General features: G+C 42.0%; 1 protein-coding gene across 7 annotated transcripts in view; it reads left to right on the plus strand.

Annotated features, from left to right (window-relative positions):
- The first annotated feature begins 437 nt into the window (after positions 1-437).
- The window catches only part of mtfmt (mitochondrial methionyl-tRNA formyltransferase), a 28736-nt gene continuing 2753 nt past the window's right edge, over positions 438-26420 (plus strand). The window contains exons 1-7 of one of the 7 annotated variants that reach the window (XM_020537148.2): positions 438-1145; positions 1615-1833; positions 4445-4567; positions 14573-14675; positions 20464-20539; positions 21045-21136; positions 21893-21974. In XM_020537148.2, coding sequence (XP_020392737.1) covers positions 928-1145; positions 1615-1833; positions 4445-4567; positions 14573-14675; positions 20464-20539; positions 21045-21136; positions 21893-21974 — 913 coding nt within the window. In that variant the 5' untranslated portion in view covers positions 438-927. Of the gene's footprint in view, positions 1146-1614; positions 1834-4444; positions 4575-14572; positions 14676-20463; positions 20540-21044; positions 21137-21892; positions 21975-26420 lie in introns of all 7 variants that reach the window. The other 6 variants (XM_048616016.1, XM_020537149.2, XM_048616019.1 and 3 more) reach the window with 6 other exon arrangements.

Below are 26420 nucleotides of genomic sequence, written 5' to 3' on the forward strand. Positions count from 1 at the left end.
ACAAAACAGAAGTCCCACACAACCAGTACATCCAAATATTATTGTCTCCCTTAAATGTTCTCTGTGGCACATCACCAAATGCCTTTTAAAAATCCAAGTACACATCTATCAGTCACCCATTTTGTATCTAATGGTACCATTTTTAAAGAATAAGCATTTTATCATAGTCTCCCTTTAGTGAAACCCTGTTGACTCGGCTCAATGATATGATTTTACATTATCCATTAAACACATTATTAAAGCAAGCACTTGGTGTTCACAGTATCAGACCTACTGAGAATTTTCAATTCTTCATTTAGATGTGCAGCAGAAACACGTAAGGAGACTATGAACAATTGAAAATTCTCAGTAGGTCTGATACTGTGAACACCAAGTGCCTGGCTACCGACCAACCTCATCCCGCCCCCTTGACCTGTCCGTCCTCCCTGGACTGACCTATCCCCTCCCTAACTCCCCACCTACACTCACCTTTACTGGCTCCATCCCCGCCTCTTCGACCTGTTTGTTTCCTCTCCACCTATCCTCTCCTCTATCCATCTTCTATCCGCCTCCCACTCTCTCCCTATTTACTTCGGAACCCCCTTCCCCTCCCCCTTTTCTGATGAAGGGTCTAGGCCCGAAACGTCAGCCTCTCTGCTCCTATGATGCTGCTTGGCCTGCTGTGTTCATCCAGCCCTGCACCTTGTCTCCTTACCTTTAAACCTGATTATTTGGGTCTAAGCCCCACCTGCAGAAGTGAAGCCCTTGGAATTGCAGCACAACCCATTCTCGTTTTACCGGAACCTTTATCTTCTGCGGAGGGCAGCGAGGGAAGGACGTCAGCAAAGGACCAGAAATCAGAAGATGTCCCTGTGGTAAAGATGGCGGCGCCTTGCGGTGCCGGAGCCTGAGGTCGAGCTGGATTTCGGTGTCTTTGGGTCGTGGGGAATGTGGAGACCAGCATCGGGCCTGGCCTGGGCTGCAGCCCGGACCTTCCCTCGCATGGGGAAGACGGTGAATCGCTTGTTTTGTGCGGGGAGGATAGGCGCTCACCTGGAGAAAGAGTGCGGCCGCCGGCAGGGCCGAACCGCGCCTCCTTGGAGGATTCTCTTCTTTGGAACCGACGAGTTTGCTCAGCGAGTGCTGGAGAAATTGCATCCGTCCAGGTAAATGTAGGGTGAAGGGTTAGCGTTCAGAGAGTCTTAGGAACTTGGGTCAGATAAGATCAAGGATCAGAAATAAGAGAGGATCAAGAGATGGGCTCAGAGAGGGTGCGGGGTGGGGAAGAGAAGGAGCCTCAATGGCAGAGACCTGGGGAGGAGTCAAGGATGGATTGTTGTTTGGGCATTAGGTTATGCAGTCTGATTATGATTGGAAATAACCAGCCTCAAACTAAATTAGCACCACATTTTAATACAAATGTGTGCCCAGTTTTTTTTATGCCCATGTAACCTAATCCCAGTGCAGGCCTCTTACTCTGTGGGTGCAGATTCCAGCTGCCTCCATCTCCCTGTCCCTAGCACTGTTCCACATTGACTCCTCAATCGTTTGAATGCTGCTTTCTGTACTGCATCAGTCTAAATGGTCTCTGGAACCGAAATTATCAATACTGAAACGATTTAATTTCTTTTTCAGTAGATTCTTGAAAACTGGAAAGATGCTGGTACAACAGCTGGAAGTTGTTACTTTGCCTGCCACTAAATCAGCTGAACTCCCTGTGAGAAAATATGCCTTGATGAATCAGATTTCAGTTCATGATTGGCCTTACTTCGCACCAAATGATTATTTTGACGTTGGCATAATTGTATCATTTGGGAATCTACTCAGTGAGACACTCATACAGCAATTCCCATAGTGAGTAATTCTTTCTTGTACATTATGACCAACCACAATAAAGACTCTTCGAGTAGTAGCATCCACAAGCTGAATATTGTTATGTGTAACTTGAGACTTACCAATGAGATACCAATGTAATCTGAGATTGAATTTACAAGATTGATTTCCTTTGATTTTGTATTTATAGTTCAACTACCTTCTCTGCTGTCCGTCTCTCATCCCCCCCATTAGCAAACAATTTTGTCATTTACCCTCCTTTCTAGCTCTTTGCCCTCTCACTGATATTTCCCTGTAGTTGAAAATGCAAAGCAGCATTTTCACTCAACAAAAGAAGGAATAGTTTAATTCTCCAGAATAAAACGGCAGGAAAATGATGAATTTTAAAGTTAGCATTGAGAATATAGAAGACCTATTTGGCAGTAATAACATTAGACAAGTTTTAACAATGTGCTTGGTGGAGGTGCTCTTTTGGAGAATCTTCAGATTCTGTGTTTTTATGAAATGTGCTCCTCTATAAATGATTGGAAATGGCTTTTGTCATATGAGAGTTCGTACCTGAAGTGGAAGACGTGACAAGTGGAGCGCCATGGGGATCAATGCTCGGACTTCAGCTTTTTACAATATAGCTCAGTGGCGAGAATGAAGGGACTTAAGATGTGGTTGCTAAATTTGCTGACAGTACACATAGGTATGAAGGTAAGTTGTGAAGGCGATGTGAGGAAAATACAAAGTGGTGTAGATTATGTTATGAAGCAGATAGTCAGCAAAATCAAATCAGCCTCCTTACCTTTGCATCTGCAACGCTGTAGAATTGGATCCTTTGAAAACCTTCAATAAAATCTTTTTGAATAACCAGTCTCAAATTTTGTGAATAGTCGATTCTTGATACCGGGCTTGTAGCTTAAACAAAATATTTAACAGTTTATCAACAATATAGTATCATTAGTAGAGCAAAATTAAAACGACAATGTAATTAATTACTGTCTATGATTTTAAACCCAATAAACTTCCTTTTCAGCCCAATTCACAGAAGACAGAGAAACAAACAAAGTTGAAATTAATTTAAAAAAAGAGAAAATAACAAAACTCCAGATTACTGTTGTTTTCAAGATGTGTTGTTCCATGGGCATGTATGAATGTTTCTTCATTGATTTTCTCAGGACATCAATCAGTGTCAGCTTTTTCAGTTTCTATGAGGAAATTTCAGCAATAATTATAACTTGGCTACTGGAAGTTCAAAGAGTAGAAACTGATAATGGGAGGTTAGGCATGGAGCTTTCAAAGTTTTGTATACCGCTGTATACCAACAGCTGAACTCCTCCTTGCAGGAATGCAGTCCAAAATCCAGTTCAAACTTTTGAGCCCCTGCCTCTGACTGTTATATTCCCTCCTAGACTTGATGGCAGCAATTCCGGGTACTGACTTTGTTAATGACTAAACATCTGCTTTTTAGTTAAACATACCACTTTCCCTGGTGTGAAGGAGTCTGTAAAATTGTTTTGATCAAGAACCAAACTGCAATTAATGGTGAGGTCTGACCTCAAACGAACAACAGCTTGTTTGTTCCTTTTTTTTAAAGACCAGTTTCTGCCCATAGTCCAACAGTGATCTTCAGCTCACAGTTCACATTTCCAAACCAAAGTTAATAAAAGAATTAAAAAAGAATGAAAAGTCAGTGCGGGTTCTAACAATAGACTAAGTGAGTGGGCAAAAGTTTGGCAGATGAAGTATGTGTGCGTATGAGACCTTGTCATTTGGTAGAAAAAAGAGAAACATGTCATCTCATTTGAAATGCAAAACTCGAGTTATGGTGGGATCTGGGTGTCCTTTTGCATGCATCACAAAAATTAGTATGCAGTTTCGGCAAGCAATCAGGAAGGCAAATAGAATGTTGTTTTTACTGCAATATAAATGGATTGTAAAAATAGGTATGTTTTGCAACTGTTACACAGGATGTTGATGAGACTTCATCTAGAGTACTTTAATCTTATTACATTAGAAGCAGTTCAGAGAAGGTTCGCCTATCTGACACCTAGGATGGAGGATTATTAGATCCTGAGGGGACTTGACAGGGGGATTTTTCTCCTTTTGGGTGGACACTAGAATCGCTGAACAGTTTTAGATGGAAGATGCTGTATTTTTTGATGGAAATGAGGACAATTTCTTTCCTATTAGGCTGGTGAGTTTTTGGAACTCTCTTCCCCAGAACGTGGTCAATACAGGGTCATTGAATATTTCTGAGGTGGAGATAGACAAATTCTTGACTAATAAGGGAGCCAAAGGTTATCAGGGTTAGGTAGAAACATAAAGCTCAGGCCAGAATGTGATCAGCCAAGATTTTATTGAACAGCAGAGCAGACTTGAGTGATTGAATGGTCTCCTCTTGCTCCTTATCCATATGAAGATAATAGGTTGGATCTAAAGCTATGTTATGACCTGCATTGTAGCCACCTCAAATGCCTGTTTTTGTCTGCCTCCCTGTTTGTGTGTGTCTCTCTCTCCCCTATCATCCCTGCAACACCCACCTGAGGTATATCTTCTCACTGCCCTTTTGATCTAGATTTATAAGGATTTGCATAAATCTGATTCAGTGCCTATTTTTTAAATCTATCTTTCTCCTTGTCTCTAGTGGAATATTGAACCTACATCCCAGTCTCCTTCCCAGGTGGAGAGGCCCTGCTCCGATTTTTCACACACTGATTCATGGAGATCAGGTGACAGGGGTGACTATTATACAGATCCGACCAACAAGGTATCAGGCATGTGAAGCAGCAACTAACGTATACTGGACTGTAATATTATCAATTAACATCAAGATTCTATTTAATATTTCTGAATTGACTGACAGCATTTGATTCACAAGAGAATTGAGTTTTGAGATTCATGAGATGTACTAGCGGAAATTGGCAAATCACATTTTTGACACTGCTTCCCCATTCAATGAGATCATGGCTGATCTGATCATCCTCCACCCCGCCTTCCTGCATGTGTCCCATAACCCTTTTTATTCCCTTACTGATTAAAAATCTCTCCATATCAGCCTTGAATATACTTAGTGACCCAATCTCAATAGCCCTATGGGACAAAGAATTCCATGGATTCACTGTGGACTTAAAGAAAAAGAAATCCTCCTCATCTGTCAAATGGGTTATCCCATGCTTTGAGATTATGCCATCTGGTCCTAGACTGTCCCACAAGGAGCAACCACTTCTCCACATCTATGCTGTCAAGCCCCCTATGAATCTTATATATTTCAATAAGGACTTCTGTAATGCTTCTGAACTCCACTGAGTTCAAACTCAGCTTATTCAATCTCTCCTAATAAGACAGTCTTTCCGTATCAGGAATCAATCTTGAAGATCTTTCTGGGACTGTCTCCAATGCCAGTGTATCTTTTCTTACATAAGTGAACTATAAGTGTTTACAGTATTCTAGGTGTAGTCTGACTAGTACCTTGTACAGCTTAGTAAGACCTCAATTTTTATACTGTATTCCCTTTGAAATATAGGCCTACATTTCGTTTGCCTTCCCCACTACTCGCCAAACTTGAATACTGGCTTTTTGTGATCTATGCAAGAAGGTCCACATATCCTCTGTGTTACATCTTTCTGCAGTCTTTCTCCATTTAAGGAGTATTTAACTCTTCTATTCTTTTTGCTAAAGTGCATAACTTCACATTTTTCAACATTATATTCCATCTGCCAAGCTTTTGCCCTCTCATTTAACCTGTCTATATCCTTCTATGGAATCCTTATGTCATCCTCACTACTTGTCTTCACACTTATTTTTTGGTAGCCACAAAATTGGCGATAATGCATTCACTTCCCTCCTTCTAATCATTAATATTGTAAATAACAGTATTGTAAATCAGAAGAGTTCAGAAGAAGGGTCCCGATCCATAACGTCAACTTCTCCTGCTCCTCTGATGCTGCCTGGCCTGCTGTGTTCCTCCAGCTCCACACTGTGTTGACTCTTGACTCCAGCATCTGCAATTCTTGGCATCTTCTGTTTTTCAATAGTTATCCAATCTACTATTCATTCTAATATGCTATACCTAACACCATGGGCACTTATCTGATTAAGCAGCCTTCCGTGCAATACCTTATTCAAATGCCTTTTGTACATCCAAACAGATTACATCCACTGGTTCTCCTTTATCTATCCTGCTGGTTACTGCCTCAAAGAATTATAATAAATTTGTCAGTCATGACTTCCCCTGTATGAAGCCATGTTTTCTCTGTTTGAAATGCTTTGCTATTCCATCCTTTATAATAGACTCTAACAATTTCAGATATTCAGCTAACTGGCATATAGTTGCTTTGTTTTGTTTCCGTCCCATTACTTGCCCTGTGCCAGTTTGCCCATTGTGCAGGTGGTTATCTTGGATCATTATCACAAGTTATAGGAGCAGAATTAGGCCATTTGGCCATCGATTCTGCTCTGCCTTTCTACCAGCCATTTCTCAATCCCATTCTCCTACCTTCTCCCTGTAACCTTTAAACCCCTTACTAATCAAGAGCCTATCCATCCCTGTCTTAAATATACCCAATGACTTGCCCTCCACAACTTTCTGTGGCAATGAATTCTACAGATTCACCACACTTTGGCTGAAGAAATTCCTCCCAATTTCAGCTCCAAAAGGTCATCCCTTCGCTGTGCCCTCAGATCCTAGTCTGTCCTACTAGTGGAAACATTTACTCCACAATCACCCTATTCCAGCCTCTCAATATTCTATAGGTTTCAGTGAAAGCCCCCCTCTTCACTTTTTTGACCTCCATTGAATACAGACCCAGATTCCTCAACTACTTCTCATTTGACAAGCCTTTCATCCCTGGATCATTCTTGTAAGCCTCCTCTGGGTCTGCTCCAAGGCTAGATATCCATCCTTAGATATGGCCCAAAGCTCTGAATATTCCAAATGCAGAAGTCACCCAACACCAGGTTTCGGTCCACCAGGTTTATTTGAAACCACAAGCTGTCGAGCACAGCCCTTGTGTCAGGTGCAGTGAGACAGCAGAGCACACAGACACAGAGTTTATAGGCAGAGCGATGAAAAGATCATACAAATGGTCTGAGTGCAGCGTCAGATAATAAGTCTCTGCAGGCGACCAAGAGTGTTAGATGGTGAGTAAAGTGTTTATAAGTCAATGTCAGTGCTGTGCTGGCATGACAATCGGGCAGAGTGATAGGAATATACAAAAGGTGACATTGCAGGTCAGACACTGAATTGTAGGTATGAGGCCTTGTTCAGAATCTGTCTCAGAGTAATAACCTGGAAGCAGTTTGGTTTTATTCGGAAAGCATGATCTTATAAGATTCCACACTGACTGTAACGATGCTGAGGAAGTCGTGGATAGCACGTTTAGCAAATTGGTCAGACCGCAGATTCGGATTGCTGGGGGAGAAAGGGAATGGGTGACCAAAAGGCAGAGAAAAAGCAGGAAGGCAATGCAGGTGTCCCCTGCGGTCATCTCCCTCCAAAACAGGTATACCATTTTGGATACTGTTGGGGAAGATGGCTCACCAGGGGAAGGCAGCAGTAGCCAGCTTCATGGCACCATGGCTGGCTCTGCTGTACAGAAGGGCGGGAAAAAGAGTGGAAGGGCTATAGTCATAGGGGATTCGATTGTAAGAGCAGTAGACAGGCGGTTCTGTGGTCAAAAACGAGATTCCCGAATGGTATGTTGCCTCCCAGGTGCACGGGTCAGTGATGTCTCAGATCGAATGCAGGACATTCTGATGGGGGAGGGTGAACAGCCAGCTGTCGTGGTGCATGTAGGCACCAATGATATAGGTAATAAACGGGATGAGGTCCTACAAGCAGAATTTAGGGAGTTAGGAGCCAAGTTAAAAAGTAGGACCTCAGAGGTAGTAATCTCAGGATTGCTACCAGTGCCGTGTGCTAGTCAGAATAGAAATGAAAGAGTAGGCAGGATAAATGAGTGGCTTGAGAGATGGTGCAGGAGGGAGGGGTTCAGATTTTTGGGACATTGGGACCGGTTCTGGGGGAGGTGGGACTATTACAAATCAGACGGTCTACGCCTGGGCAGGACTGGAACCAAAGTCCTTGGGGGTGCTTTTGCAACGCTGTTGGGGAGGGTTTAAATTAATGTGGCGGGGGGATGGGAACCAAATGAGGAGGTTTGTGGACAGTAAGGAGGCAGTAACTAAAGCCTGTAAGGAACTAGATAATGAAGTCAGTGTGACTAAGGGGAAGAGTAGGCAGAGAGCAGATGATGAACGCAAAGGGACAGGTGGTTTGAGGTGCATTTGTTTTAATGCGCGAAGTATAATAGGTAAGGCAGATGAACTTAGGGCTTGGATTTGTACCTGGGAGTATGATGTTATTGCTATTACTGAGACATGGTTGAGGGAAGGGCAAGATTGGCAACTAGATATCCCAGGATATAGATGCTTCAGGCAGGATGGAGAGGGAGGTGAAGGGGGTGGAGGAGTTGCATTACTGGTCAAAGAGGATATCACAGCTGTGCTGAAGGAGGGTACTGTGGAGGACTCGAGCAGTGAGGCAATATGGGCAAAGCTCAGAAATAGGAAGGGTGTGGTAACAATGTTGGGGCTGTACTACAGGCCTCCCAACAGCGAGCGTGAGATAGAGGTACAAATATGTAGACAGATTATGGAAAGATGTAGGAGCAACAGGGTGGTGGTGATGGGAGATTTTAATTTTCCCAACATTGACTGGGATTCACTTAGTGTTAGGGGGTTTAGATGGAGCAGAATTTGTAAGGAGTATCCAGGAGGGTTTTATAGAGCAGTATGTAAATAGTCCAACTCGGGAAGGTGCCATACTGGACCTGGTGTTGGAAATTGAGCCTGGGCAGGTGGTTGAAGTTTCAGTAGGGGATTACTTTGGGAATAGTGATCACAATTCCGTAAGTTTTAGAATTTTCATGGACAAAGACGAGAGTTGTCCTAAAGGAAGAGTGCTAAATTGGGGGAAGGCCAACTAAAGCAAAATTTGGCAAGAGCTGGGGAATGTGGATTGGGAGCAGCTGTTTGAGGGTAAATCCACATTTGATATGTGGGAGGCTTTTAAAGAGAGGTTGATTAGAGTGCAGGACAGACATGTCCCTGTGAAAATGAGGGATTGAAAGGGCAAGATTAGGGAACCATGGATGACAGTGAAATTGTGAGACTAACAAAGAGGAAAAAGGAAGCATACATAAGGTCTAGGCGACTGAAAACAGAGGAAGCTTTGGAATAATATTGGGAAAGTAGGACCAATCTGAAATGAGGAATTAAGAGGGCTAAAAGGGGTCATGAAATATCTTTAGCAAACAGGGTTAAGGAAAATCCCAAAGCCTTTTATTTGTACATAATGAGCAAGAGGGTAACTAGAGAAAGGGTTGGCTCACTCCAGGACAAAGGGGGGAAGTTATGCGAGGAGTCAGAAAATGAGTCAGATTCTTAATGAGTATTTTGCATCGGTATTCACCGAGGAGAGGGACATGACGGATGTTGAGGTTAAGGATAGATGTTTGATTACTCTAGGTCAAGTCGGCATAAGGAGGGGGTATGTGTTGGGTATTCCAAAAGGCATTAGGGTGGACAAGTCCCCAGGTCCGGATGGGATCTATCCCAGGTTACTGAGGGAAGCGAGAGAGGAAATAGCTGGGGTCTTAACAGATATCTTTGTAGCATCCTTGAGCACAGGTGAGGTCCCGGAGGACTGGAGAATTGCTAATGTTGTCCCCTTGTTTAAGAAGGGTAGCAAGGATAAGCCAGGTAATTATAGACCGGTGAGCCTGATGTCAGTGGTGGAGAATCTGCTGGAGAAGATACTGAGGGATAGGATCTATTTACATTTGGAAGAAAATGGGCTTATTAGTGATAGGCAGCATGGTTTCGTGCAGGGAAGGTCATGTCTTACCAACTTGATAGAATTCTTTGAGGAAGTGACAAAGTTGGTAGATGAGGGAAAGGCTGTAGATGTCATATACGTGGACTTCAGTAAGGCGCTTGATAAGATGCCCCATGGTAGGCTGATGGAGAAAGTGAAGTCGCGTGGGGTCCAGGGTGTACTAGCTGGATGGATAGAGAACTGGCTGGGCAACAGGAGACAGAGTTGTAGTGGAAGGGAGTTTTTCAAAATGGAGAACTGTGACCAGTGGTGTTCCACAGGGATCCGTGTTGGGACCACTGTTTGTGATATACATAAATGATCTGGAGGAAGGTATAGATGGTCTGATTAGCAAGTTTTCAGATGACACTAAGATTGGTGGAGTAGCAGATAGTGAAGGGGACTGTCGGAGAATGCAGCAGAATATAGATAGATTGGAGAGTTGGGCAGAGAAATGGCAGATGGAGTTCAATCCAGGCAAATGCGAGGTGATGCATTTTGGAAGATCCAATTCAAGAGCGAACTATACAGTAAATGGAAAAGCCCTGGGGAAAATTGATACACAGAGAGATCTGGGTGTTCAGGTCTATTGTACCCTGAAGGTGGCAACGCAGGTCGATAGAGTGGTCAAGAAGGCATACGGCATGCTTTCATTCATCAGATGGGGTATTGAGTACAAGAGTTGGCAGGCCATGTTATAGTTGCATAGGACTTTGGAATACTGCGTACAGTTCTGGTTGCCACATTACCAAAAGGATGGGGATGCTTTGGATAGGGTGCAGAGGAGGTTCACCAGGATGTTGCCTGGTCTGGAGGGTGCTAGCTATGAAGAGAGGTTGTGTAGGTTAGGATTATTTACATTAGAAAGACGGAGGTTGAAGGGGGACCTGATTGAGGTCTACAAAATCATGAGAGATATAGACAGGGTGGATACAAAGAAGCTTTTTCCCAGCGTGGGAGACTCAATTACCAGAGGTCACGATTTCAAGGTGAGAGGGGAAAAGTTTAAAGGAGATATGCGTGGAAAGTTCTTTACGCAGAGGGTGGTGGGTGCCTGGTACGTGTTGCCAGCGGAGATGGTAGCGGCGGGCACGATAGTGTCATTTAAGATGTATCTGGACAGCTACATGAATGGGCAGGGAGCAGAGGGATACAGATCCTTGGAAAATAGGCGACAGGTTTAGATGAAAGAACAGGATCGGCACAGGCTTGGAGGGCCGAAGGGCCTGTTCCTGTGCTGTAATTTTCTTTGTTCTTTGTTCTTTGTTCTTTGTTCTTTGTTCTTTGTAACGTCTCTCTCTCTGGCCCTCTCTCTGGCTGTCGCACACGCTCTCACTCCATCTTGCACGCCCTGTCTGCCTGTCTTGCTCCCGCGCGCTCTGTCTGTCTGTCTGTAGTCACAGTCAGTCAGTGTGACATTTTATAAATGCCTGCTTTCCGAATAAAACCAGTCTGCTTCCAGGTTATAACTCCGAGACAGATTCTGGACAAGGTCTCATACCTACATTTCCGTGTCTGACCAGAGATGTCACCTTTTGTACATTCCTATCACTCTGCATGATTGTCATGACAGCACAGCACTGACATTGACTTTATAAACACTTTACTCACCATCTAACACTCTTGGTCGCCTGCAGGTGACCTATTATCTGACACTCCATTCATTCCAGTTCTATGATCTTTTGATCTGTCTGCCTACAAACTCTGTGTCTTTGTGCTCTGCTCTCTCACTATACCGAACGAAGGGGCTGCAGTCCGAAAGCTTGTGTAATTTCAAACAAATCTGTTGCACCATAACCTGGCGTTGTGACTTCTGACTTTGTCCACTCTAGTCCAACACCGGCCCCTCCACATCGTTATTCCAAATGCGGTCTGACCAGAACCTTGTACAGTCTCAGCAGTACATCCCTACTGTGCCCTCTCAAAATAAATGCTAATATTGCATTTGCCTTCCTAACAGCCAACTGAACCTGCACATTAACCTTAAGAGAATCATGAACTCTGACTCCTAAGTCCCTTTGCGCTTCAGATTTCTGAAGCCTTTCCCCATTTATAAAGTAGTCAGTGTCTCTATTCTTCCTACCAAAGTGCATAATCTCATGCTTTCCCACATTGTATTCCATCCACCAATTCTTTGTGTACTATCCTAGTCTGTTCAATTCCTTCTGCAGCTTCCCTGCTTCCTCAATACTACCTGTCCATCCAGCTGTTTTTGTGTGCCTGCAAACGTAGCAACAAAGCCTTCAGTTCCTTCTTCCTGATTGTTAATGTATAATGTAACCATGGTGATTCTGCTTATTAGTTTAGGTGTTAACAGTTCAAAAATCTTTAGGCAGAATCTCTTTTTTAGTCCTTCAATGTCGTCAGTTCCAATGTGGACAATGACAACTGGATCCCTCCCCTTCCTCACCAACTTCCTTCCCAAGCCTGATGAGGTGTTCTTCACCCTGGCAGGCAACACAGCCTTTGGGACTCTTGCTTACAGCTGCAGGGAATAGTGTCTATTCCCCCTAATTATACTGATCCTGCAACTACTATGTTCCTGTTTCTTTCTCCCCCCACCCCCACTTCGATGGCTCGTGGTGTCGTGGTCAGTTCGCCCATCTTCCCTGTAGTCCCTGCTCTCACCCAGACGGCTTGCAATAATGTTGCAACTGTTGGACAAAAGCAGAGACATTTCTTCTTGAGAGCTGCTCCTTGGTTCCCATTATTGTTTCACTTGTAAGCTTCTTCCTGTCCTTGATTGCAGAACAAGTTTGAGTGACCTCATCTAAAGCATGTAACTGCCTCCTGGAGCACAGAGCATAAGTCATATTCTCGAGTGCTAAATTGCACTTAGTTGGCTACTTCATAGCAACATCGGCCCAACATAAAGGGCCCATCTGAATTAGTTGACAAGAAGCCAGTTTTAGCCTGTTCTTAATTTGGTTGCTCTTTCAATGGAACCCTTGAAAATAAACATGTTCCAAGCTCTCAACCACATGAATTTAAACTGTAGAGTGCACTTTAATACCAACTACAAACTAAATACAGTTAAATTAGATTTACACAAATTAAACATTTAAAACACTTCCTTGCAAAAGGAACTCATGCAATCAGTCCAAGCAATAGGAAAATGAAGTTAAGATCACATTTCAATCAGTTGAGCTTGTATTGAATGGCTTAGTGGTGAATGGCCTTTCCCAATTTCTTATGTTTACTCTTACTCTGTTGTAGTCACTGAGATCATCCTGTAATATGTTGAAGATTATATCTTATTGCATATGTTATGCCTGAACACAGATACCACATGGTTCAATAAACTGTCGATTTGCTTATAGTTGGGGGGGGGTTACGTGGCTCCCAAACATTCAAACTTCATTGAAACTTTCATTTTGCTCTTTGAAAATAGGAGAAAACCTATGAATGTGTAGTTTTACTTTTAGTACCTCAACATTTGTGTTATAACTGCATATGCTAACACTGAATAATGCCTAAATATGTCCATGTCCTTCATGCTCTGCTGTAACTCGGCTGTCTCAGCATAATTTCGAAAATGGTCCCTTTGCTTTAATGTCAGTATTTCAGTGCCTTGCCACAATTTCAGCAGATAGTTTTCTTCTATCCCTTACTTTATCATTCTTGTGCACGTCAATTCAGAAAGATTACATAAATAACAATTTGCTAATAAGTTATTAGCATAGCTTCAAGTTAGGTTTTGTCAGTGCTTTACTACACACAAACATATTCACGTTTGAGATTTCAATCCACCTTGGTGTCAAATTAGAAAATGCTGTTTTTGCCCACGTGAGCTTCTTCCTCAGAGACCAAATCATTTGTTTTATGATGGAGCGTTTACCTGATTTATTTAATCTTAAGGGAAAGTCTCCAGCCAAGAAGATCCTTGTGGATGTCTGTGATGCTGGGCCTCAGAACAGTCTTCTGCTGTGAACTGTACCTTTCAACAGTAAACTGCCCCCAGTCTTGTCAGCACCCGTCTTGATTAGTTTTGTACAGTATTAAACCATCTTTTTTCCCAACTAACTTCCAAGTCCACACATAGGGCAGAGTTTGATGTCTTTCCTGAGTCCAATTTGTTGTTGGGGGTTCACTTAATTGGATTGGAGAATGCCCTTTTGCCCACCCTGCTGCCAATTGAGGCCCTTAAATGGGCATTAAATGTTCCCTCAAAGGTCTCATCCTGCCAATGCTGATGTTCATTTAACTGCGGATGGGGTCTTACCATGGACATAGCCTGAAATCCTGGTGAGGTGGTTGGCAAGGAGGAAAGCACTTACACAAAGGCACTCAGTGTCTGATCAAGTGGGCTGGCTTTGGGATTGAGGATTGTCCATTGTCCATTGACAATCATTCCCCTGCCCCTGCTAACAGACTGCCTCCCACACAACCATGTCTTGTCATCACTCATCTCTGACCTGATCCTGGGTCTCGGGTGGGTGCAGTGTTAGGATCAGCCTCTGCTCCACGGGTAACAATACTGTGCTGCTGGCCTTTGATTGTCTGGCAGCTCTTGGCAGGATTCTTCCTCTAAGGTCCTACAGTGTGATGAAGCCCTGTCTTAATTCAACAGTAACAGTAACAGAAACAGAAATTGTTGGAAAAACTCAGCAGCTCAGGCAGTGTATCTGGAGAGCGATACAGAGTTAATGTTTTCGCTCCAATATGACTCTCCTTTGAAAATCATTTTGGCAGGTTTTCTTGAGGGAGGGGAAATGGGACACAAGCTGCTCTGCAGGTGATGGGTGACATTTTGGCCACCACCGCAGTCTCTTGTATGTGCCAGAATATACCTATTCCAGCTGATTAACTAGGAGCTGTCACATACAAGTAATATGATATGCAAAGAGATCATGTCTGTTGGTAGTTGTGTGGGTGACTGATGTTTTGTGCCTTTAGGTTCGATGTTGGCCCCATTGTAATGCAGCAAGAATGTGCTGTTCCTCCAAGATGTACCGCTGATGAATTGGGAGTGATCTTGGCAGAAACAGGGGCTGAAATGGTAAAATATTTGGACTTTGTGCACTTGAGAAGGCCAACCATAACATAACCAAATTCCAGCAATTAATGGAAATACAACCCTCAGAATAACAGTTGAAGTGACTTTAACAACACAAAACACTAAGGATCCGGTTCAACAATTGATGACCAAATACTAATTGAATCAGATAAAGTTTCACTGCCTTGCACTTCAATACATGTGTAAAATTAGCTTATTTGCAGTGTTGTTCCATCACAATAGACTAAAGAATGATGTGCAAAAGCTTCCTTTTTCACCTGTCAGCAATTTCCAAGTTTCCAGATTATGTATTGATTTAATGCAATTATCCAGTTACATGGACCTGAAACTAAAATATGTGCATGGACCTGAAACTAAAATATTTTGTAATAAGAAGTTGGTCCCTCTGACAGAACTCTTTATACCAAATGCTGCAGTAGAGTTAAAGTTTGATTCATTTCAGATGGTTAGTGAAGAAAATACAAAAAGATAATATTGTATGAATCATTGACTTCAATTAAAGTCAAAGCACGAAGTGCAAAAGACCAGTTTTAATCCTAACTATTCCCAACCAGTGTGAAAATGCAGGCCAGAAACATAGACATAATTGCAACAGAATACTCCACTGCCTATTCACTTTCAATTCTTAAATTTCTGACAGGTAGTGAATACTAAAACATCCACGGTGAGCCCATGGGTGAAAGTATGGGAAGTATAACAATTGTCAAAAATGTTCGTTTTCCCAATGCCTCCAAATACGTTGGATTCTTGCAAGTCTAATTTATTTTGTGAAAATAATTTTTTGATTTGATTTGACCATTAAGTATATAGTTTAAATGATTTATAGAAATATAAATAATCAGATATGTAAAAATGTTGACCAGAACACACCATTTCTGAGAAAATATTGATTTTGAGCCAAACAAGAGGAGAAAGGGTACAGGGTCTAGTTCGAGAAAGTGAAATGAGATAATGGACTGAGAATGTCCATGAAATAGCAAGACGTCCACTGAAACGTGGAAAAGTCAAAGCTGGAACATGGCCAAGGAAATGAGTTGAATGAGGTTAAAATTTGGTGATCTATTGAGAGGAACTGGGAAGAAAATTTGCCAAATAAGATGTGGGTTCTAGGGGTGTTAAATTTTGAACTACTGGAGCTGTAAGAAAATGTGTTAGCTATATCAATTTTGAATTTGCTATTGCGATGTGCCCTTGTGTATTAATTGTTTGAGTCGTCAAAATGTTTATCTAAGCAAATTTCGCAGAAGGTAAAAGTCTCTAACTTATGCTCGCTCACAATTGATTAAGGTCTAAGGGACACCGCAACATAAAAGCAAGAACACATTCAAAACAGAGTCAGTGCAACCTGTCAAGAGGAAAGCCTGAGTCTGTACTGGAGGAAGTGTAGCCTGGGTGACTGCTTAGCAGAACATCTACGTTCTGCTCGCAAAAAAGACCCTGAACTACCAGTTGCCTGCCACTTTAATACACTACCCTGTTCCCTGACCAACATGTCTGTCTCAGGCTTGCTGCAGTGTTCTAGCGAAACTCAACACAAGCTGGAAGAACAGCACCTCATTTTCCGCTTGGGAACCCTGCATCCCTCGGGATTCAATATCGAGTTCAATAATTTTGGGGCCTAAACTCTCCCATGTCCTAGCCCCCTACACCACACACCAGGCCTTGTTATCACATAGCCTGCCATTACATGCCACCTGTTATTAGTCACTAATAGTCCCCATTAACAACTATTCACCCTCCCAGCCTGATCATTATCAACTCTTTGTCTGTCCAACTGCTCCTCTCTCTCTTTAGGCTCTATCTTATTGTTTACTCCCTACCCCAACCCCCTCCCCTTTTTTTTCTGCATATAAACTGACATTTTCCCAGCTACCAAAGGATCTGAGGTCACTGGACCTGAAACGTTAATTGTTTTTTCCTTCACAGATGCTGCCAGACCTGCTGAGCTTTTCCATCAACTTTGTTTTTGTTCCTGGAGGAGACATTGCTGGGCATCCTTTGCTAAAATCTCCATCCCCTCCACCTGCCAATCTAGCACTCAGTACTGAGGATTTCAGAGCATTCTGCTGGCTCATGTTCAAAGTAAGAATTTGCTCATCACCGACCCCACCACCAAAGACATCTTTCCCTCCCCACCCTTATCTGCTTTCCGGAGGGACCACTCTTCTCCGTGACTCCCTCGTCCGCTCCACACTCCCCTCCAGCCCCACCATACCCGCCACTTTTCCCTGCAACTGCAGGAAGTGCTACATCTGCCCCTACACCGCACCCCCATCCCAGGCCCCAAGAAGACTTTCCACATCCAGCAGATGTTCACCTGCACATCTGCTAATGTGGTAAACTATGTCGCTGTTCCCGTTGTGGCCTCCTCTATATCGGGGAAACCAAGCGGAGGCTTGGGGACGCTTTGCGGAACACCTACGCTCGGTTCGCACTAAACAACTGCACCTCCCAGTTGCGAACCATTTCAACTCCCCCTCCCATTCCTCAGACGACGTGTCCATCCTGGGCCTCCTGCAGTGCCACAACGATGCCACCCGAAGGTTGCAGGAACAGCACCTCATATTTCACTTGGGAACCCTGCAGTCCAATGGTATCAATGTGGACTTCACAAGCTTCAAAATCTCCCCTCCCCCTACCGCATCCCAAAACCAGCCCAGCTGGTCCCCGCCTCCCTGACCTGTCCTTCCTCCCACCTATCCCCTCCTCCCACCTCAAGCCCCACCCCCATCTCCTACCTACTAACCTCATCCCGCCCCCTTGATCTGTCCGTCCTCCCTGGACTGACCTATCCCCTTCCTAACTCCCCACCTACACTCGCCTTTACTGGCTCCATCCCCGCCTTTTTGACCTGTCTGTCTCCTCTCCACCTATCTTCTCCTCCATCCATCTTCTATCCACCTCCCCTTCTCTCCCTATTTATTTCAGAATCCCCATCCCCTCCCCCATTTCTGAAGAAGGGTCTAGGCCCAAAACGTCGGCTTTCCTGCTCCTCTGATGCTGCTTGGCCTACTGTGTTCATCCAGCTCTACACCTTGTTATCTCTTGCTCATCTCTGGCGCTGTCCTCCTCACTGGAATTTCGATGATGTCATCAAGGTCCCAACAACGCAGCCACAACTAGAGATAAAACTTGAAATACATATAAATGTTGCACCCGAAATCTTGGGCTTTCTGAGCTTTCTTTCACACGCAAATTAGCTGCAGTAGATTCTGTGGCAAATTAAACTTTTAGTATTCACTGGTAGATGGGCATGTTGACATAAAAACTGAAAGAACTGTGGATGCTGTAAATCAAGAGCAAAAACAAAGTTGCTGGAAAAGCTCAACAGATCTGGCAGCATCTGTGAAGGAAAAGATAGAGTTAATGGTTCAGGTTTTTTAACTTAAATGTACCTTAGATATCTGAAAGGACCGATTCTCAATTGCATCGGGGTCATTTGCAGCTTGGAGACTGCAATCTCTGACCACCCAAACAATTTATAACAATGTTCCTTCACCAATCTATGACTTTGCAGAATCTTTCCTTAAGGGAATAACAGTGATAACAATCAGGCTGGGAGGGTGATAGTTGTTAATGGGGACTTTTAGTGACTTAACAACAGCGGGTATGTAATGGCAGGCTATGTGGTAAGAAGGCCTGATCGTTATCAACTCCTTTGTCTGTCCAACTATTTTTCTTTCTCTTTTGGCTCTGTCCTACCGTTTACTCCCTACCCCACCCACCTCCCTATTTTCTGCATATAAACTGACGTTTTCCCAGTCACCATCAGTTCTGAGGAAGGTTCACCAGACCCGAAACGTTAACTTTATCTTTTCCTTCACAGATGCTGCCAGACCTGCTGAGCTTTTCCAGCAGCTTTGTTTTTTTGGCATGTTGACATGGCCTGAGTACAAGGATGATACATAGAAGTAGCAAAAGGTTTGTAGTTGAACTTCCCATGATAAGTTTTAGTTAGTACTCTTTGTGGGGTGTTCTCAAGGGCTACATTTTCATTTTCAGGAGTTTCTTTTTCATTCTCACTAAATCCTTTACTAGATGTTGCAGTTACACACTAACAATTCTTCTGCATTTGAGATGCATTTTGTTTTCTTCAGATAGATATAGTAGCACAAATACTAAAGATTGCATGCATACATGTACATTATTAAACCTTTTAACTTGAAATGTATAAATAAGATTTTCATAATTAATGGCGAACAAATTTCCCACAATTTGATTCCAAAATGGTGTCATGGAAGGACCTGAAGTGACACAGTTGACGTTAAATACTTCAAATTTGTAGTTTATGAACTGGAATGGTAGTTTCTAGTTCAAAATTTGGTGACTGTTTATCAGTGGAATGAATTTCAAACATTTTCTGAGGTTAAGTAACAAATAAATATTATTTGTTTGGCTTCACACAGCTAGACACACATTTAAGTTAGCCCTTTCTCCTCCTTACCATATGGGCTTGCCTTCCTTCTGAAAGCCTTTGCCCTCAGCACCATGGCATCCACTGCCACCCACTTTCTTTGCTCCCCTGGTGCAGTTCAAAAGTAATCTGTAACATTGGATTGTGCCACACTTTTATTCCCTTAAGGAAAGATTCTGCAAAGTCATGGATTGGTGAAGGAATATTGTTATAAATTGTTTGGGTGGTCAGAGATTGCAGTCTCCAAGCTGCAAATGACCCCAGATGCAATTGAGAATCAGTCCTTTCAGATCTCTAAGGTATATTTAAGTTGAAAAAACAAACAGGCAAAGCAGGCTCAAAAATGAGTTTGAACTGTGTTTAAACCAGTTACATTTATAGTGGCACTGACCCAATTTTACTTGGATATGAAACCATTAAAATGCAAACTTATTGCAAAGCTTTTGAGACACCTTGCTAAGCCGAGCTAAAGATTGATGAAGGTTCGATCTCTCACTGCTTCACAGAAACTTACTATTATTGAGTATTTTGCACAACCTCTTGGGTGGCTTCAGTGTGTACAGCTCCAGGTCTGAACCTCACTCACTGAGACCTCCACTCCTAACTGGAACCATGCCCCCCATCCCAGGATCACTCAATGAGATACCCCCCCTCCCCTAGGTCACTGACCAGGACTCCCTCCATGGCTCACTTATCGGGATCCCCAAGTCACTCCCTGGTCACTTGCTGAGACCATCCCCCTCCATTATTCATTTGATCCTCCCAGATCTATATTCACAATCATGTATTGTCTGAAAATTGGTTACAAAGTGAGATGCACTTGGATGTTCCTGCCATTTCCTTTTGGCTGTTTGGTTGTCACTCTAACGGTCTCTCCCCAGCTGTGGGGTAGTGACATCTATCAATGTGCCATTCATGACTCCTTCAATTCCATCACTGTGCCATAGTAATACCAGCTACTGCTCAAATTCTGAAACTTGGAGAAAATGAAACAATAGTGAAGCCCTTCAAGAGGAGCAATATTTCACCAGGCTGTCAAGTCTCTCTGCACTTCCATCCAGTCCCCCACCAGGATGTAAAAGTCATTGAACTGAAACAAATGTGTTTTCCTCTCGACTGATACTGTCTGGCCTGCTAAGTGTCACCAGAAAAAGTAATTAAATGGACAGGGAAGTGACAGTGGGAGAAGTAGTTAGTCCTTTTGGAGAATTGGCAAGGGTACTTTGTCACGTCCTTGTTCTGTGATGTAAAATGCAATTAATTTCATAGTCTCACATCAGTGAAACTCAAACCAACGTCCTGTGGAGAAATGGGTTTCCCTCCAAATCTAAAATCACTTGTATTTATTTGTTTCAGCTTCTTTCAACTTTGGAAAGTCTTCCAGAACTTGTCAAGAATGCAAGGGAACAATCCAAGGAGGGTATTACATTCGGTGAGTGAAAAGAAATTTCCAATACAGAAATCGGAGGTTAACTGTTTTGTCCTCAGCAACATTGATGCTTCTTGTGAAGCTCTTCTGATCCCTCTTCATTTCAACCTATCTGTGTAAACCTCTGTTCCTTTCTCCTTCATTTCTCTTCCAGATTCCCCTTGTAAGACATCAGTGTGGTTTGCCTAAACTACTCCATGTGATAGCAATGTCAGAGTTGCCATCATTACCTGTTTATGAAGTTTCTCCTGAATTTCCTGATTTCTTGGTCCTATCTTAGCTCCTAGTCTGTCCCCACATGTGGAAAAGTTTACTCTACCCAATAATTACTGCATAATTTCTTCATAATTTACTGAATTATTCAACTAATTTAATTCTAAAGCATACGGCAGTTGAAATCGCACTAAATTTAAGATTATTAATCATCTTATTCCAGAAAGATGTAGAGAGTCTCATCTGGCTGTATTGATGCAAAACAATTTTAATTGTGAACTCCCTGTGTTTGCAGCTCCTAAGATTAATGTTGGTATGAGTTGGGTGAATTGGCAGGAACAGACATGGGAGGAGCTTGATCAGATATATCGAGCAATAGGATCCAGGGTAAGTGCTTAGCAAGGATGCCAAAGGCATCTGAGATTTGAGCTCATTGTCAGTTTAATTAATGGAAGCAATCCAAAATAAACCAAGGTATTTTACTGACAGCTCTGATTTAATTATTTTTAGTTCAGAAAGAAAAGGGAATTTAATTATCTTTGTTTTCAAAGAGGTGTTTTACTGTTGCTGTCCGTAGCTTGACCTACCATTTTTTGAGAGATCTGGAATCTGCTCAGACATCCTGTCAATGCCGTTTGCACGCATGTATGAACATAAGCAACAGGAGCAAGAATAGTCTGTTTATCTTCTCAAGTTTGCTGTGCCACTGAGTAAAAATGAGGCTGATCTGACTGTGTTCTCAATTCCATTTCCTTGTAGCCCCTGCCCTGCCACATCTTGCCTCCACCATATCCTTGAATCTTTTGTAGATGACCTGACTTACTTCGTGTTGCATATATTTGATGATCCAATCTCCATAGCAGTCTCTGCTCCTTGCTTACACAAGTTCTCAACCTTGATGATAGTGTTGGAACAAGTGGAGTGCTGTTTTACCCCTGTAAGCTAAGGAGCAGAATTGATGAGACTTGAGATAGTCTCTGGCAAAATGAACTAAGAAAATGAAATGGAAGAAGAAAAATATAAAATTGGGGAGAAGAAACAAAAGAGTTTAAGCTAATGAGAATGTAGCAGTACATACTGTTTAATCACAATATTGTAGCATGCTGATTAACAATATAGTATTGTTAACTTTAAATGTTGTAGATTCCTCTACGAACACTGTGGATGGACAAAACTGTGAAGCTATTGGATTTAGTGGATGTGCGAGAAATTCCTGTTTCACTGGGTAGGTTATTTATAATGGTAATTTAAAAAGAAACAACATCTTCAGTTTGATGTTTAGGTTGATGAGTAGCTCGGCCTTCTCACTGAAGATTTGATTAGCAAATGATCCTGAAATTTAATAATGGCTGAGAGTGTGGCGATCATATCGCAGAGTCAGAAGACAGAGGTTTGAGTCCCACTCCAGAAACATAAACACACAATCTAGGCTGACGTTCCAGTGTAGAATGAAGGGGTGCTGCATTGTCAGAAGCGATACTGTTGGATCATACATTAAATTGAGAATGAACTTGTGGACGCAAAAAAAATCCCATTGCAGTTTTTGAATAAGAACCAAGGAGTTCTGTGCAATGTCCTGGCCAATATGTATCTCTAAATATCATTAAAGCAGATTATCTTTCCAGAATACTTTTTGGTTAAGAACTGCCCTAATGGTTTTTAAAATTTATCCCTTGAGAGAGAGGCTGGCTGGCCGGACTGACTCTGCCAGTCACCTGATTTTAACTTGTCCAACTTCATTGTGCTGTTTATTCATAGGACCAAAACTTTACAGACATGGGGGAAGAGACCACTCAACTCCTCAGAGCTGTTCTACCATCATCAAGATCATGGCTGATCTGCAAACTAATTCCATAACACTTGTCTTTGTCCTGCTTTTCTTAATACTTGTGATTAACAGAAATCAGTCAATTTCAGACTTAAAAATTTATGTTTGATCAGTTGCTGTTTGTGGAACAGAGTTCCAGGCTTTTGCCCTAATGGAATTTTAGTCTTTATTTTAATGGGGTAGGAGTATGAGTGGAGAAATCTTACTGTAACTGTACAAGGTGCTGGTGAGACCACATCTGAAGGACCGTCAACAGTTTTAGCCCTACTATTTAAAGAAAGGTATTATTTAATTGGAGGCAGCTCAGAGAAGGTTCACAAATATGATCCCTTGTTGCCTTCTGAGCAAAGGTTAAACAGATTAGGACTCTACTCACTGGAGTTTAGACGAATGAGAGGTGGTCGCATTCAAACACATAGGAATCTTAAGAGGTGTGACAGGGTAAATGCTGATGTTTCCCCTCATGGGAGAGTGTAGGATCAGAGGCTATAAACTCCTAATAAAGGGATGCCAATTTAAGACTGAGATGAGGATGAATTTATTTGAGTGTCTTTGGAACTTCTTGCCATCGGGAGGTGTGGGGACAGAGTCCTTGTGTATTTTTTATGGCTGAAATAGATTCTTGATCAGTAAGGCAATCAAAAAGGCCAGGAAAGTGAATGTGAGGAATAGCAGATCAGCCATGCTCCTATTGAATGGCCAAACAACCTACTCCTGTTGCTATTTCTTATGTTCTTATGGTCTTGCCTGAAGAAGTGGCTCCTGAAACTGCTAGCTCATAATTTTGGACTATGCCTCATTCAAAACACCACAATCAATGAAACATCTTGTACATGCTCTATTTTTCTTAACAAAGCTTTGTCAGATTTGGGTGGCATAGAGCTCAGTAGTTAGAACTACTGCCTCACAGCGCTGTCAGTGCAGAGTTTGCATATTCTCTGGGTGCTCTGGTTTCCTCCCACAGTCCAAAGGTGTGCAGGTTAGGTGGATTGCCATAATTGCCCATAGTGTCAAGGGATGTATGGGCTAAGTGGATTAGGCATGGCGAAATGCAGGGTTACAGGGGTAGGGTAGTGGGTTGGGTCTGGGGGGGATGCTCTTCAGAGGCTTGGTGTCAAATCAAGGGCTGAATGGCTTGCATTCACACTGTATGGATTCTATGATTGTTTGAGATCATCTCTTAACCTTCTAAGTACTACAACCTTAGCAACTACTCCTAATTAACCCCTCGCAGTCCAGATACCATTCTGATAAATCTGATGCGCTCTCTCCAAAGGCAATACTCTGTTTCTGAAATGAGGTGTGCACAATTGATCACAATAACACCATCTGTTGCCTCACCAGTGATTTGTATAGCTGAAATAAAATCAGAAAATACTGGAAGTACTCAGTAGATCAGATAGGATACAAAGTAAAAGTAACATAGAAAAGGAATATGAAAAGAAACCTGCAAAGGGATATAAAAGTCAACACCAAGAAGTGAGGTCATAATGGTTATGAGCAAAGTGGGATCCTTTAACAACTGTTAATGATGACATTATGACAAACTAGGAATTGGCAGGCATGTTAACTAATTACATTGTATCAGTATCTATAGAAGAGGAGATGAGAGATCTGGTCATTCTAGAGAAACTAATGTTTGAGTTGGGATTGGAGGCTTACCAAAACTAGAGTAAGCAAAGAATGACCCCAAATAGTGATAAATCCTCAGGACCACGTTGTTTTCATCTAAGGCTTTTGACAGAAACGGGTGAAAATATTACAGGTGTGCTAACCATGAACTTTCAAAGTTTCTTCAATTCAATAACCATTCCCGAAGATTGGACAATTGCATGTGTTATGATCTCCATTGGGACTGATGTCTTTTGAGAATAGATGAATTTCCTAAATGACCCAATGGAAGTAACCAAAGAACAAAACTTAATTTTTTACAACTTATACTGTAACATTCAAATGAAAATTATCATAATTTCAAACATAACTAACAGGCAAACGATATGTCAAACTAAAGAGAGGTAAATTTTGCATTAACTAACTGACTTACAAAAATGCTTTTACTGTACACTATGCTACTCAGTATATGTAGTATTAAACAGACAGTCTCAAATTCACTCCTAGCTCTCCAATAGAGATTTACCACACCCCACCACATGAGCTCTAAACTTCCAGTGTTCCACTCAGTCCAATTTTCCAGATACAATGTCACCAGTAATTTGTGAATAAATCCTCTCTCTGGCATTAGGACCTGACAATCCAGCATTCCAGAGATTCCTGTATCTGACCCCTTTCAACTGTTTAGTTGGCTCTGATAAAATTGTTTTCCTGTAGTTTTACTTCTGCATTTCATTTCCCAGCAAATGGGAAGAACTATTGCTGTTCTAGTTCTAGTTCTCTTTTGCCTGTTTCTTAGCATCAGCCTTTTTGTTTATTCTGTGAACTTTTGTGAGAGGTGCAAGAAAATGCCACTCGGTATCTTAATTTTTTAATCTAAGTTTTTATTTGGTTTACTCTGCCTTATTAGCACTGATCCCTATGGCAACTGTAAACCACATGGACATTCCTGTGAACTGAGTTGATTACTAGGAATTCACCACACACCCTTCAGAAGTTTGTTTTTCTTTGGGTTAGAGGGATATTACAAAACATAGTTGTCTGATAGAGTTAAACATTTAGGACACCAGTTACTTTGCAATTTAAGAAAAGTGAGAGAAAGAAATGGGGGACTTATGGACCACTTGACCTGAACGTGGTTGGGAATTATTCAAACCTATAATTAAAGGAAGAGTGACAGATTGCTTAGAAATTTTGAACTGAGAAAGTTCACGGACATGATTGAATATTTTTGAAGAGGTGATTTTAAGTATTGAGCAGAAACTTGATGAAGTCCTTCATAAGGAGCCAAAGATAAACCTTATGGAAGTGAAGGCAATTTATTAATGTGTTTAGGAGATGAGCTGAAAACTGGGAAATAGAGTAAGGACCGTGAGTAGATTTTTCTAATTGGTAGAAAGTGACTAATGAATAAGAAAAGATCCACTATGGGGCCTCAACTTTCTTTTGTTTTTACTATTTAGGTGACCAAATAAGCAAAATGAAAATATGGCTGTTACAAAGATAGGCAACATTATAAACAGTGCAGGTGGAAGCATAAAATTATAATGGATACTGATTAAGTGAATCAGCAAAGGTTCAACAAATGAAGGTGAAATGACCAGCATAGCCAAGTGTATGTCTCTCAAGGATAACACTTGCTAAATGGTGGAAAGCAGCAGAGATTCAAAGAGACTGATTGGTGTGGTGAGGTTAGGGATGCAATTGATGTATGTAGATCTTGACTGCGTCAGTGTTGGAGCAAAGATAATCAAAAATATTAATTGAATGCAGGCATTTTTAACTTGAGTAATACAAGTAAGTAGAAGTTGAGCCATGGTTTAACCAAACCTGCCACTCTGTGAACAGTTCCCTACACTATACCTTAGGAAGAATTTATCATTCTTAGCTGGAGTTAACTCAATTTATGAGGTAAGAATGTACAAATTAAAGCTGTCTTTCCAGGTATTTAGAAGATTAAGTAGAGATTTGAGTACAGCTTTTAATATATTTTAAGGAATTTGTATGGTAGATAGGGAAAAAACTATATTTCAGCTGATTGGTGGGTCTAGAACCAGGAGACAGTGGCCTAAAAATTAGAACCAGTTTTTTGAAGAGTTATGTAAGGAACTACTTCAATGCACAAAAGTTGGTAAAGGATTGGAATTTTCTACCAGAAATGGCAGTTGCTGGAGGCCCTTCTTTCAGATGGGATGTTGAGCCATCTGTCTGCTTTAGTAGATGAAACGGAAT

The sequence above is a fragment of the Rhincodon typus genome, chromosome 33, assembly GCF_021869965.1.
Source record: "Rhincodon typus isolate 14 chromosome 33, sRhiTyp1.1, whole genome shotgun sequence".
Classification (NCBI taxonomy): Eukaryota; Metazoa; Chordata; class Chondrichthyes; order Orectolobiformes; family Rhincodontidae; genus Rhincodon; species Rhincodon typus.